At 45.9% G+C, this 14,335-nt stretch overlaps 1 protein-coding gene across 1 annotated transcript; it reads left to right on the top strand.

Annotated features, from left to right (window-relative positions):
* Positions 1-14: 14 nt before the first annotated feature.
* slc17a9b (solute carrier family 17 member 9b) lies at positions 15-14,029 on the top strand. The gene is made up of 13 exons (XM_023798947.2): positions 15-808; positions 1,853-2,050; positions 3,240-3,379; positions 5,680-5,779; positions 5,868-5,998; positions 6,247-6,343; positions 7,135-7,231; positions 7,941-8,028; positions 8,115-8,149; positions 8,663-8,778; positions 9,391-9,446; positions 10,231-10,260; positions 10,938-14,029. Exons 1-13 carry the CDS (start codon positions 678-680, stop codon positions 11,114-11,116), a joined length of 1,398 nt encoding a protein of 465 aa, XP_023654715.1. The 5' UTR covers positions 15-677; the 3' UTR covers positions 11,117-14,029.
* Positions 14,030-14,335: the final 306 nt, after the last annotated feature.

Below are 14,335 nucleotides of genomic sequence, written 5' to 3'. Positions count from 1 at the left end.
CGGTGGGGGGAAACGGGAGCGAACACGGCAAGTGTGAGCGGCGCAATACTGGTTCCATGTCGGCGGCTACACGGCGCGAGGGGGCCTTTCGCATTTCGCAGGGCGGCTCATCGACCTGCGCTTATTTCTGATTTACGTATATCTTCATAACTACCTCTCCCTATTGTCCTCTTTTTCCATTTGAGATAAATAAAGGGCCACGTCTGACCACTGCCCGCAAAAGGGGGGACTCCCCCGTACCTTTGGGGCGTATTCGTGGCTTTTTGGCTGGGGAGGGGGGCGGCTCTCCTCACTTCCTGACTTTCTCCTACCGTCTGCGGGATGAACTGCAGTCTGCGTGGCTGAAGCGAGGGGCGGGTGGAGGAGGAACTGACACGTGGATTATTAACAGTCCCGGACCCAAGGAGGATCCGGCCCGGGAATATAGCTAGGCGGCGGGGCGATCCGATCATCAGCCCGCGTTTGTCTTACTGGGGCGTCCGGTGGTGTCCGGAGCTCCGAGGGACAAGAAGGAGACCATGATCGGACAATTTTAACCCGATGCAGTTGCCCTGCTCCCCCAGCGGACCTCGCAAGTCCTCGGATTGCTAATTTTTGTTTGTTTGTTTTTTTTTTGTTTGTTTTTTGTTTTGTTTTTTTAGACTTGCGGGTTTAAATCGGGAAGCCCCGCTCGTTGAATGGCAATTTTACAAAAGCATGGCAAGAGCTGCAATCCGGATTTACCCGACCTTAAAGATAATCCCCCGGACAGTTTCGGGGTCGCGGGGTCTCAGAGGAAGTGGGCGGATAACAACGCGAACTGGCCCAGGTAAGCGGGGAGGGTGAGGGTTAATGAAGCACCGGCAGCCCCGGACCGGCTTTTAAATGGGACACGTAGACGTCGGGCGGTCAAGGCAACTATTATCTGTCTGTTATCTTACGGGGGTGATCATGACCTATTATCTGGCTGTTAAATACCGGGGCTGATAATGACCTACAGCACAGCAGCCATAGTCACACTTGCTAGCTACAGATCTTATATTAAATTATTGTGTAGATACCTTAAGTGAATTTGACAGTATAGGCTAATGACATTGCGGCATTGATGTGTATAGGCTGGTTCTCCAACGAGGGTTATACGGACTTTGAAAGTTTTTAGTTAATGGGTCGTGCCTTTGTAGTATAACGTGTATTAACCAAGTATTAAAGCCGAATCAGTTGTTATTTTTGCCTTGTTATTTCGACGTTAGCGCCTATAGTCTCATGAAGGTTATGACGGCTTTTACAATGATTTTCCGGGACCTGTGAGCGCGCAATCATATGGCCTCCGGGTGCGATTGAAGCTGTTATGGATCTATGAGTTTGTCAAAATCTGTCCTTCATTCTTTCTTCCTTTTCATTCTCTCGTTCTTCCTTTCCCCTCTATTATGAAAGTATATGAAACTGTCCGCTAAATAATTTCACGATGCAATACCTGTATTACTGTATTTTGTTTTTGACATAGAATGTTCAATAAAGATGTCTTAGATAAAGTTACATTTGTGCTTAAGTTTTATCACGGGAGTGCGATTCCTGGAAAATATCCCTAATTTACTAACTATAGCAAAGTATTTGACGCCAACGCGGTGCACAGGGCATATAATCAAAACACCAGCACAGCAGCCTAGACTTTCTTTATATTAATCGTTTGCTATGAGTCATTTGATTTACCTACTTTTTAACAATTGGCGTATTTATCGGGGTATAATGTTTGTGACTTAGTCCCTCATCACAAATTTGGATTTGAGGAAGCATTTAGCACGTATGTTATCAGATCTCTGTGTGTACCAAAACCTGCTGATCTTTTTAAGGGTTTCCTGTTATCTTTCCGCAGGCCGTTAGCGCGCGTGTGGACGGTGGTTCTTCTACTGGGAACATGCCTGCTGTACTGCGCTCGTGTGGCCATGCCCATCTGCGCCGTCTCCATGGCGGATCAGTTCAAGTGGAGCAAGAGGGAGTCCGGCATGGTGCTCGGGAGCTTCTTCTGGGGGTACTGCTTCACCCAGGTCATCGGAGGCTACGTCAGTGACAGGTGGGGTCTGGGACGAATGTCAGCTTCTCCGTCGACCTTCCAGGGCCAAGTCCACGATAAGCAAAATGGCAATGCTTTGTCCAGACGGTTAACACAAACATGTCGCTCTTTATTGATTTATTTTGTGCTGGTTTTTATTTACATTTAACTTGTTTATCAGGTGCTTTTAGCAAGAGCGATGTACTTTTTTTTTGAGAAGGCAGGGTTAGGGGCTCACTAAGGCGGCACCCAGCAGTGAAAGCCAGAGGATTTGAACTGGCAACCTTCTGCTTGCAGCATCCCAACTTGACAAGCCACACACTGAGCCACTAATAACTATTAGTTTATTATTTTATGGATTTGCATGCAAATACTATGTAAACTGAAGAAACACAGACTCAGTCAGGAATCAGTGGCCAAAATGACATGCTCTTCCGTATTGCATGTAAACATCAACATTACTTCCCCTTTCTCAGTATCAGGCAGCATCACATGGCTTGTGGTTTTATACTGTTTGCATTGTTATATCTTCAGATCTAGATGGAAGCATCATACAAGTCCAGCTGATTCTAAGTACAGGTTTTGTGCTGGAAGTCATGGTGAAATAGGCAGGTCTAGCCGGTTTGGGTTTGGCTCCTGTGTCAGCAATTCCAACCAAATAAATGACATGAATGCTGTCGCCTTTGTTTGGTTTTTAAATTCTTTTTTTTTCGCCGCTGTTTGTTACGCATATGTATCTGATTAGTAAGACTCGTTCCAAACACGTCACAGAAGAACACTGGCTCACAGAATCACTGTGTCGCTTTTGTGTTTTTTAATCCTGCCCACTGATTTCAAGAAGGTGAATTTCTAAGAATAAAAAGTTCGTTATAATGCAAAAAAGTACGGGGTGGCCGTTGAAACCGAAGGGACACTGTCTCCGTTGTCGCCTGCTGTGGCAGCATGGAGTCTGACTCTGAGAAACTGCAGACAGAAGTCTGAGCTGTCAGAGATACCCAGTACACGCTGAAGCCAGCAAACGGCAGCTTGATCTGCGTGACACGAGAGCACTGAGCTGGCTTTGGACTCAGACCCACTGCCTTGTAGGACCGAAGCAGGAAGTCTACACCCTGCGTAGAAAAAGTCACGCTAGAGTAACAGAAATGGATATCGCTGTAGCTCACAGTCATGCACTGTGGTCTATGACATCATCACTGCTGTTTTGTGACAGGGTGGGCGGGGAGAAGGTCCTCCTGTTGTCCGCAGCGGCCTGGGGCGCCATGACCGCCTTTACGCCCATCCTGGCTCACTTCTGCTCCCAGCCCATAATCTCCATGATGCTTTCCCGGTTCCTCATGGGGCTCCTGCAAGGTGAGGAGGGGGTACGGGGGGGAGGGTGGACACAGCCTGGATAGAGGGGTTTTGGGGGGTGGGGTGAGAAGAACATTTAGAGAAGTTTCTGGCAGCCAAGACAAATCTGGGAGGTATGCAGAAAACAAAAGAACGATTAAGAAGGACAGAAAGCATGGTGGTTAGGAAGCATGGACAGGGGCGTGATGGGACCAGAAAGTAAAAATCCAAACCAGGATTTTGTTTCAACCAACCAGTTCAGTATAAAGAGTCACAGTCGCAGAGTACTCAACTGGTTGGTTGAAACAAAATCCTGGTTTGGATTCTTACATTCTGGGCCTGAAATGTCCGCCTCTGGATGGGACATGCTAAGAGGTGGTGCCATTTGGGGGACAGTAAAAGTTATTCTTTTTTATCTGCACTGTCAGGCTGGAGGATAGATCTGTCTAATTTCATTTATATTATCCAGAAACTTTCTGGAGTGCCTGGCAGCTGTTAAGATCAAAATGTTTTCAGGCAAAGAACTGTCGGTCCGTTGCCTGGATCTGAGGGGAGCCGTGCCGTTTCGCTTTGTCGTTCAGGCTGTATGAATAAAATTTTCTCATGGAGCTTCGAGAGGCTGGTTGCTAATCGGAATATCAGACACACATACAAAGCTCCTACAGCCACGTCGACAGTGATCCACTAACAGGGGAACCAGTAGCACAATCTGGACTTTCAGCCTAAAGATCGTGGGTTCAGGTTGATGGGTCCAGCAATGGTTTGTTTTGTGCCCAGAAATCAATAAATCGATAAAGCGATTTCTGGAAAAGGTTCTCGTATTAATATGTAACACAAGGCTATGTTTAGCATGTCTGGTATCTGGTATTGATGATATACAGCAGTGTTTCGCAAACCAGTCCTCAACCAGAGAATTGGGAGAGAGAAAAAACCTGGACCGCTGAGGATCCCCAAGGACTGTTTTGAGAAACGGTGATTTACAGGTTTATGACCCAAGTATTACCTGATAGATTTCTAATAATGGAATTACACTCTTCTATGTTATTGGACACATTGATCCAGCTTTCACTGAGAATTATGCGGAGATTTAGGTTGTACCCCAAACTCATGCCATTTCCTTCATTCCTATTGACTCTTTCTGTACATTTGAATCAGTCTCATGTATATCTGGAGGTAACTTGGCTCCATCCTCTTTACAGAGCTGCCTCTTCTCGTTGATAATTTTGTGCATGAGCATCTTTTTCCGGGTCAGAGCCCATCATGAATTTCGTTAAGGTTAGGACTTTGACTCCGTTCCAAAATGCAAAGTTTCTCCCGATTCAGCTGCTTCTCTCCGTTTGGGATTATCACCCTTCAGCACTTCTTTTACACTTCAAAAGACACTCTCCTGTAGAACTTGCCGGTACAGTCTAGAAGGGCCTGTTCCCTCGGCGATGGCAGGCCCTTCGAGTTCTGAAGCTGGGGGTCTCATACATCGACACTCCTGGCGCTATGATCCTGTGGGTGCCGTGTGTTTTCAGTCCACGGAACTTTCTGGATTACCCATCTGGTCTTTGGCAACCATGAGACTGATGGGCATGTTCTTTCTGTGTTTCTCATTGCTGTCTAACCGCACACACCTGAAACAATCAGCAGTTTCATTATTGTGGACTTACTGGATAATGACGTCGGTTAACAAAAAAAGGTCTGTAAACCAGTGCTTCTCAACCCGGTGCTCAGGCATCCCCAGACAGTCCTTGTTTTTGCTCCCTCCAAGCTCCTAGCCGGACAGTCCACTGTTTTTCTGGGACAGCTCTTACCAGAAGCTGGGATGAAGCAAAAACGTGGACTGTATGGGGGTCACAGAGGACCGGGTTGAGAAACACTGCTGTAGACCAGTTAGTTTCTTGTGAACTCAAGGATCATTGTGTTGTTTTATTAGTTGTTTCTGGGTGGCCTTTCCCTAGGAAGAGTAAAAGTATTTTGCAAATGGAGAAAATTCAGCACTGTCTGCTTGACTAGGGAACATTTGGTGATTGTTTCTGACGTCCTCCGAGAATTTATTTGGCTCGCTTCTGCAGACCAAAAAATAGCATGTTCCACACGTCATGACCATACCACCGACCAGTGAGCTCCTGTAGGGAAGGACTCACATCTACACCTGGTCTCATTTATCGGAACATTTGGTTCAAATTTCCTTCTGAATCAAGTTCATTACCCTGGAAGTGCCAAAATACAGCTGGGATACAGATAATTCTGAATGTTTCCCAAGCGTCCTTTTGCACTGTACTTCAGCACTGTACAGTGCAGTGGTAGATGTTACAGTTGACCTATTTTCGTAGGTGTTCACTACCCCTCCTTGGCCAGTCTCTGCTCTCAGAAGGTGACAGAGAGCGAGAGGGGATTTCTCATGAGTACGGTTGGCAGCGGGTCCTACCTTGGGTGAGTTTCCGAGCCACTTGGTCCCCTTGGGTGTGGAATGATGTCACTACAGGCCGCCTCAGAACCCCGCCACCTCTGCTGTCCCCAGGACGTTGGTGATCGGAGCGGCCGGCTCACTGATGCTGGACCTGTATGGCTGGGAGAGCGTTTTCTACGTCACGGGCTTGCTGTCTGTGCTCTGGGCTTACTGCATGTGGAAGTACCTGCTGAAAGGGGAAGGTAGGAGTGCATCGTTGGCTACCCGAAAATAAAGTAGAAATAAACACAACGAAGGATAACATATGTAAATGTACACTAAATATGTAAAGTAAAAGGTCAAATCTGTAATAAATAGGAATTGTGCAAACTAAGTTTAATTTGCTTTTTTGCCTGAAACGATAGCATTCTTATGGATTTTAGTATGTAAGTGCTTGGATATGTGTAATGTTTTGGAATTGGTTGCTAATGCTGCCTGTTTGTGTTTTCAGATCCAATCATCACACTGGAGTCCTTGGGTAGCGCAGGGACTCAGTCCAAACTGGCCAAAAGGCATTGGCTGCGCTTGTTAAAACAGCCAGCAGTGTGGTAAGGCACCGGGGCTCAATGATGGAGTCTGTGACGCATGTGAGCTGCAGAGCTGAAGCAGGCCTGCTCCGAGGTTAACTCTTGTTATGCTGACGGGTCCCTTTGAAGACCTTGTTAGGGAGCAGTGAAATATTACGTGGAGTCCGGTCGCCACAAATATCTTTCTCTGACATGTGGACAAAGACCTGGGAAATGTTGACGGTCCCTTGGTTTGTTCGTGGCTGTAGCTGTACGCCAGAAGCAGATGTGTGTGTCTGAACTTAATCAGTGAGTTTATTGGTGCTGTAGCACAAAGCTCTCTGCCGGACTACATGAAGTTAGATTATTAATGTGGGCCGTTTAATAGATATTATAACAGAAAATAGATATTATAAAATGTGCTTTATATATGTGAAAGCTCATTCAGTTTTTGTACTGTATCTGGGAGGAAAGTGCATCTTTCAGTTTTACCTTAAATAATGTTTTAAAGTTAATGTGGGAGGGGGTAAATAACCATAAGACATAAGTGCAATAATTAAGAGATCGAGAGGGCTAGTGTTTTGAACGTGTGCCTTAGGTGTTTCGTAGCTCGACCGGTCGAGCCCTGTGCTAACAGCACAGAGGTCAAGGTTTCAAATCCCAGGGAGCGCACACAAATCGTAACCTTTCTGAGATTATCTCAGAGTAGTGGGGCTGTTTTTCACATGAGCTGAGCAGTCGAAGTTGGGGTTGGAGTTGATGACCCCCGCCCCCCCGCCGGCCACTCGCAGTGCTCGATAGGTGATGCGCGGTTCTCTTCCTCTCTTCGCCAGCGCGGTCATCGTCACGCACCTCTGCACTGCCAGCACCTTCTTCACGCTGCTGTCGTGGCTTCCGACCTTCTTCAAAGACACCTTCCCTGATGCTAAGGTAACGTCTGGAAGTTCTCCTTTTTAAAGAACTTTAAAAAAAAAAAAAAAAAAAAAGCAAAGACATTTCTGGGAGTTCAATTCAAACGCCCTCCCGCAGATGCGCTCTAGTGTTGCTGTAGAGGCAGTGCTTGCAAGCGTCCACCAGATGGCGTAGCAGTAGAATTTACAGGACCTGGTGAAAAATCCCGAGAGCGGCTGCAGCGGTTCAGATCAGGTCACTGCGCCAGTCAGAGGACAGGGCCTTGAAAGTGTGTGGCTCAGCGAGTTAGCTCTCTGCGGTGGGTCAAATCCCTGGGTCAGCAGACTGATGTCACCTTTGGGCCCTTCAGCAAGGTCCTTAACCCCAGTTGATCTAGGAACCGTCTGACCCTGCTTTCACCAAGATATGTATGTCACTTTGGGGAAAAGTTTCTATTAAATGACTAAATGTAATAATGTGGAGGCAGTTTAGTTTAGTAGTTCATTATAAATTTCTCATGTTAAACATGAGTAAAATGTTCTGTGCAGCAGTTCTAAGAATGCTTGTTTGTAATTATTCCTTAATTGCTCACTGTTTTATTCGTGTGATGCATAGAATTGTCTGCCAGTCTGCATTCGAAGCGGCATGCCCTGTGTTTTTGCCATCGGTGTGCCCGTCTGCTAGGCACGGTCTCCAGAGAGTCTCTATGGTAACCGGTCTTCTGAATGGGGGCGTGTCCCGTTTACAGGGCTGGGTGTTCAACGTGATCCCGTGGTTCGTGGCCATCCCGTCCTCGCTCTTAAGCGGCTGTCTCTCGGACCACCTCATCGGCCAAGGTATTGGGGCCGCGGTTCTCACCCGAGGGGGACGGTATGTTCCCGATCTGATCTGAGTCTCACGTGACTTCCTCTCTGTGTCCCAGGGTTCGACACGGCGGCCGTCAGGAAGCTAATGCAGGTGGGTGCGGCGGTAACCTGCGTTTAGCCAAAGACGGCTCCCAGTTTCACCCGCTAATTTTCAGGATCGTAGATTTTTAAATCGTCCTCGTGCAGGCGCAGTAACTCCAAGACTATGGCTTTCATTGGCGCACACGCAGAAGATAGATATACACAATCAAATGTAAATAAAATAGAAATACAAATACAGTAATTGCCCAACAAACCAGTAATAACACCTTATTTACATCAGAGGTTTAATAACGGCAGGAGTCAGAATATTACAACTAACGTAATGCAAAGTATAACCGTCTAAAACAAAGTACTGCAGAAAAGAAGTAGCACTTGAAAGCGTGTACTCACTCTGATGTAGTACCTGTAATTTTTTAACTACAATTTGCTTTTCGTTTTAACACCTAATGGGCAGTTTTGTATTGTCCACTATCCCCGTGGCTGTTTTTACATGAGAATTGAAGACTCCTTGCATCTTCTCCCGCTTAAAGAGCATTGTGTGTGTGTGTGTGTATGTCTGTAGTTCTTCTCCATGGGTGTGTCCAGCATCTTTACCCTCTTCCTGTGCGGCACCCCCACCTTCCCCACGGCCGTGGCCTTCGTCTCAGCCACCATGGGTCTCACCACCTTCAGCCACAGGTACCTGCGCGCCGACAGACTGATGCTGCTGTAGCACACAGCTTCCACTAGAGGGCAGCAGATGACAAAGCAGTTAACGACTGGGACTGGTAACCTGAATGACAAGGGTGCTTAATGATTCTTTATTTGCCGTTTATACAAGTACATAAGAATATTTCCATCTTGCTCTCCTATGAGTGCAAATATTGTGATTATAGCACCATTATAGCATCATTTTTTTGGTACCCCTGGGGCAGTTTTCTGGGGTTAAAGGCTATGCTCTGGGGCCCTGTGGTGATATGATTTCCCTGCTGGCCATAGGATCTGAACCAACAACCTTCCAGAATCCTAACCACTTTTTTGTTCGAGTCCCTTAAAGAGTTTGGGTGTAGTAAGTTTGACTAAACCCGAATTGCTCAATAAAAATACATATTTACGTACGTAATGCTTAGTTAAGAGGCCACATCTGTATCTATATACATACTTGTATTCATGTGATCCATTCATGTACCCCCTGTTTGTGGGGGTGCTTAGCTGCATGCTACATGCCTTTGTATACATGTCAACACGCACAGCCCGCATGTGTACTGCATGTCTGATATGTACATACCGCTAACGCACTTTTCCTCTCAGTGGGGTTTCAGTCAACGTCCAAGACCTGGCGCCATCTTGTGCTGGGGCCCTTTTCGGTGAGTACTGACCCCACAGGCACTGGGATGCATGTGGAGGGGGGGGGGTTGTCATTGGGAAGATGTGGACTCATCATATGAGGCCCATGCGAACCGCCGCTTTCTCTAGAAAGATTCAAGATACTCTGACACCTCGTAATAAAACTCCATAACTCCAAATTTTATGACGTCTGCTTATGGTAATGATGGCTTCAGCTGAGCTGTGAAGGCATGTACTCGCATACTGGTACTCATACGCATGTACTTACATACTGGTACTCACATACTCATGTACTAACATTCTCATGGACTTTTTTCTGCCTTGGTAGTAGATGATTATGGGGTTCCTACTAGCTAAGTGAAAGCCTTTAAAATGTTGATTTTTTTTAAGAACTCCCTAAATCCATGTTTAGCTTTGTTTTCTTGCGCCTTACTCAGTTCCTGTGCTGCTTTTGTTAATTGTCCCCTGATTGACAAGTATCCTGATTTATGGGGTGCCCACGTTTTGACAATTGCTTTTAACGTACATTAGAGGAGATGACAGACTGTCTCTCTGTTACAGGCCCACAGATTCTCTTAACTATTACTATACATCTATTCCATCCATCCATCAATCCTCAAGCTATTCATTCTGTCTGGGCTGTGGGCTTTACTGCGCATTCAGATGCGAAACTGCTGTAATCATTTAAAAATGAATCTCATTATGCCGGCATCTGGGTAACAGATGTTGCTGTAGAAATATTATTTCTTATTAAGCTTTATGAGCGGGATGACGATGATTTTGCTCTCTCTGCTTCTGCTGCAGGCATCATGAACACGTGCGGAGCCTTCACAGGTGAGACCGACGTTCTGTGCAATTAAGCTTTTATTCCTGCTTCGTTTGGGGCGTGATCTGCTAAATGTCGCAGGAGTGCCCGTTTGGAGGATACGAGCTTTACGACGGGCTGTCTGCTCCCCGCCATGTCTCCTCTGCGCGTTAGCGAGCTCGTTAAATCGAGCTGAATTTTAATTTGCTAAATGGAAGTAATTAACGAATGGGAAATGTGTGATTAATACCGGCACTGAGCACACGGATGAATAAGCCAGCTGGACAGGGTGTTAAGCTCACTGTGAGCCTGACGCTGATCACAGAAGAATGGGCAGTCCGTGGTCTGTGGTCATATCAATGTGCTCCTACCTCTGCCGTCCTGTGCGCTCCTGTGCCTGCGGTCCTAACCATGCGCTCCTGTACCTGCGGCCCTAGCCATGCGCTCCTGTACCTGCGGCCCTAGCCATGCGCTCCTGTACCTGCGGCCCTAGCCATGCGCTCCTGTACCTGCGGCCCTAGCCATGCGCTCCTGTACCGGCGGCCCTAGCCATGCGCTCCTGTGCCTGCGGCCCTAGCCATGCGCTCCTGTACCTGCGGTCCTAGCCATGCGCTCCTGTGCCTGCGGCCCTAGCCATGCGCTCCTGTACCTGCGGCCCTAGCCCTAAGGTGATCAGATAACACCCCTGTGCATTCTCCCCCCACAGGCGTGGTCATGGTGTACTTCTCCGGGTACCTGATAGAGGCCACGGGGTCCTGGGCATCGGTCTTCGCCCTCATCTCCGTGGTGAACCTCCTGGGCCTGTGCACCTTCCTGACCTTCGCTGAGGCACGACGGGTCGACATCGAGGGGGCCAGGGTCAAGTACCACAACATCCACATCTGACGGCCTCACCGAACATCCGAACAGGATGGGCATGGGCGGGGGGGGGGGGGAAGAGATGGCAATCAGGGAGGCTGTTGGCTTCTCCCAGACTTTTACAGCTGTGGAGCCAGATCGGTGTGGGACCAAGCAAGCCTTTAAGTATGAATTTTTCCGTTTTTTTCTCTACTTCCTCCCTGACTTCCTGTTTACTACAAAGGAGTGAGTAATTCTTATGTTTTCAACAATATGTGCACATCAGCTGGCTAAACGTCAGTTATCATGATGCCAAAGTGGTCAGTTATACTCCTATGAGGTGAGAGGAAGGTGGGGGGCGCGCCTCCCCATCATTAAATCACCTTTTAGGGTGCTTTTTTTAATGGACTCGAGCTTTATGGTTCACAAGGGCAGCGGCCTGTGTTTGGGAGATCAGAAGAGGTCACATGATTGTGTGTGTGTGTGGGGGTACACAATTAACCCTTACCCTCCTTGTGTTGCTCAGTGTTTCCAAATTCAGCCTTTGGGGACCCACACACAGTCCATGGCTTTGCTCCCTGGGAGGGAGCAAAAACATGGACCGACCGTGGGTCCCGAGGACTGGATTGGGAAGCCCTGCTCTAGCTGCAGGTGAGGATGCCACCCAAGCCTTGAGTGGATGTTATTTTGCTGTGAATCAGTGTAAAAATCATCATCATCATCCGCCTCACGATCTTCATCGAGTGCTTACAGCTATAGCTCCGCTGTAGTTCATCCAGTTTTTTCCATTAGCAATTTGATTTTTGAAAAGCTTGATATATATATTTTAAAAGACCAAAGCCTTTATTTCTGTGAATGTATGACTTATTTAAAATTGTCTGATTTTTTTTTTTTTTTTTTTTTTAGATTGTGTGCGATAGGTTTTCCTCTATGGAAGAGAATGGCTCGTTAGAGCCACTTTGGAGTTTACTGTGAAAATGGGTCTGTTAGCTGGAAGGAGGGATTGTGGGCGGAGTGTGTAAAGAGCTGCATAAATACGGTTGGTGCCTTTTGTCAAGTAAAGTGTCCAAACTGTGCCTCATTGTGGCAAGGGGACAGACCTCGGGTTCTGTCCACAGCATCGCATGGGGCTGTTTGCCTGAATATGAGGCCTTGACCTTGGTGTCAAAATTTGTTAGTTATTTATCAGAAACAGGCTTTGCTCTCTGTGTCAATGAAAACCATTGGCAGAGATGGGGAGGGATTGTCTCTGCCTCCCTGTGGAAGTCAGTGGTTGATTGGACAGGATATGCTGACAATCACGTCAAAGAAAGCAGTTGATTATTGGACGTGGAGATTTTTATTTTTTTGGGGGGGGGAGGCGCGGGGGGACAGACACTGTCTGGCAACTCGAATATCATTGCAAAAGTGCAGGATAATACATAATATTTTTGATGAAAGAGAATACTATTGGAGGTACTCTCAAGAGATCAGTACCAGTGGGGAAAAAATGTTTACCAGAATGGTTCTGCAGATGATTTGCAGTGGTGAAATATATGCAAGCGTGAGGTGACTTTACTGGAAGAGGGATTAAGTATCACCAAAGGCTCGGAAGATCGTCCTTCTGTGAGGCCCCGTTTGGGTGCCAGTCTGAAGGGGACAGTCGTGTGTTCAAACACTAACCGGCTTTGGTCAATCTGTGTTTCCCTCATTGGCCTGATGTGCTTTGGGGACGTACCATCGCATTTACAGACAGGAGCCTCGTGTGGTAGGAAATCTTTGGTGACCAAATAATTTATTTCAAGGATATGTTTTTATTTATTATTATTAATAGTAGCAGATGTATTCATTATAATTATTATAATAGCTAGCATTTTTCATCATAAAGTACAAATTTCCTACAGTTCACCTACAATATGCTTTCATTTCAGGATTCCTATAAATTGGGGCTGGATGTGGTCTAATATGGTTTCCCTAAAATATGTAATAAGTAATTTTTTTGTTAAGACAATTGCTAAAATTTCTCAGATTTTAGCAAGATTACTCTTAAAGAGTGTTTCTAGTAGTTTTGTAGTTGAAATAGTAAGCTCTGTAGTTTAAAACATTCACAAACTGTAGGTTATGTATGTGTCACTTTAAAACGAGTTTAAAAAATCCTGATTGTTCCCCTGGTTTGTTTTGCACAATTGAGGCTTGTGGTTTAGAACGTGCCCTTCCAGTCATTATGTGATACTGGCCTGTACTGGATTTGGGGATCGGTGGGTGAGGGATGTTGTAACACTAGACGTTTTGTAGTGAGGTGGGACACCTCTTCATCCCGTCTGGATCCCACACGGCTGGTGAATGATGAGGTCTCAAGGAATGCGCTTACCTAAGCCATCTGACCTGTCTACTCGAATTCTGGTCCTGTGCCTGTACAGTCATAGATGTTACATCTCTGTAAAACACATGACAAATGTTACTCTCTGATTCAGTTGCGCTTGTTACATTCGTTGCACACGTTTATGTATTGATATGTACGTGTGATATTTATGGAAGTGCGTACATATGTGCATAAGGAAAAAATGCAGCTGTCAACATCAGGCTACAGGGAATCTGGGGGCCTGAATTTTACTCCTCCTAATACAAGCTGTCGTGACAAAAACGTTAACTGGTTACCAATGCAATAGGTTTTTGTATAACTTAAGTAGTTGGGTTTATGGTTTTCTGTTTCCGCAAATGTATGGAGTCAGTATATTCATATTTACGTTTTAATTTCCCTGAGGCAGATTTTCATATTGTTGTTGTTTTGATTTGGTTTAATCATGTATTGTTTAATACCACCTTCTCTTTGTAATGTTTAAGGACTAAAGATGGTAGGGGGGAAAAGATTTCTACCTGAATGGCAACTTGGTGGGCTAAGACCACCGACTTGTATTAAAGTCTGAAAAACATAATACTGTAGCATATGTAAAATAAAGGCAACAAATTTATTTAAAATAATTCAGTATTGTTTTTTGGTTTGGGGGGGAAAAAAATAATTTTTGTAAGCATATTTTGTTGAACTATAAATAAAATTATATTTTAACAGCTGATAAAGATGTGCCGTTTTACTACTTTCCTAGTAGTTCTCTCAAATAATTTATTATTATTAATAATATAATTCCATCTGAATGATGTAAATGATTGTATAATAGTGTTTCGAGTTGTTGTGGTTCCAGTTGGTCAGAAGAGGGCAGCAGAAAGCAAGAGAGCTGGGTTCGTGCAGAAAGCGATCGCGACGACGGCCGCCTCACACCTGCTGCACAT

Source organism: Paramormyrops kingsleyae, chromosome 18 (assembly GCF_048594095.1).
Source record: "Paramormyrops kingsleyae isolate MSU_618 chromosome 18, PKINGS_0.4, whole genome shotgun sequence".
Taxonomy (NCBI): domain Eukaryota; kingdom Metazoa; phylum Chordata; class Actinopteri; order Osteoglossiformes; family Mormyridae; genus Paramormyrops; species Paramormyrops kingsleyae.
Note: the sequence above shows the minus strand (reverse complement) of the source record. Positions and strands in the feature narration are given on the sequence as shown.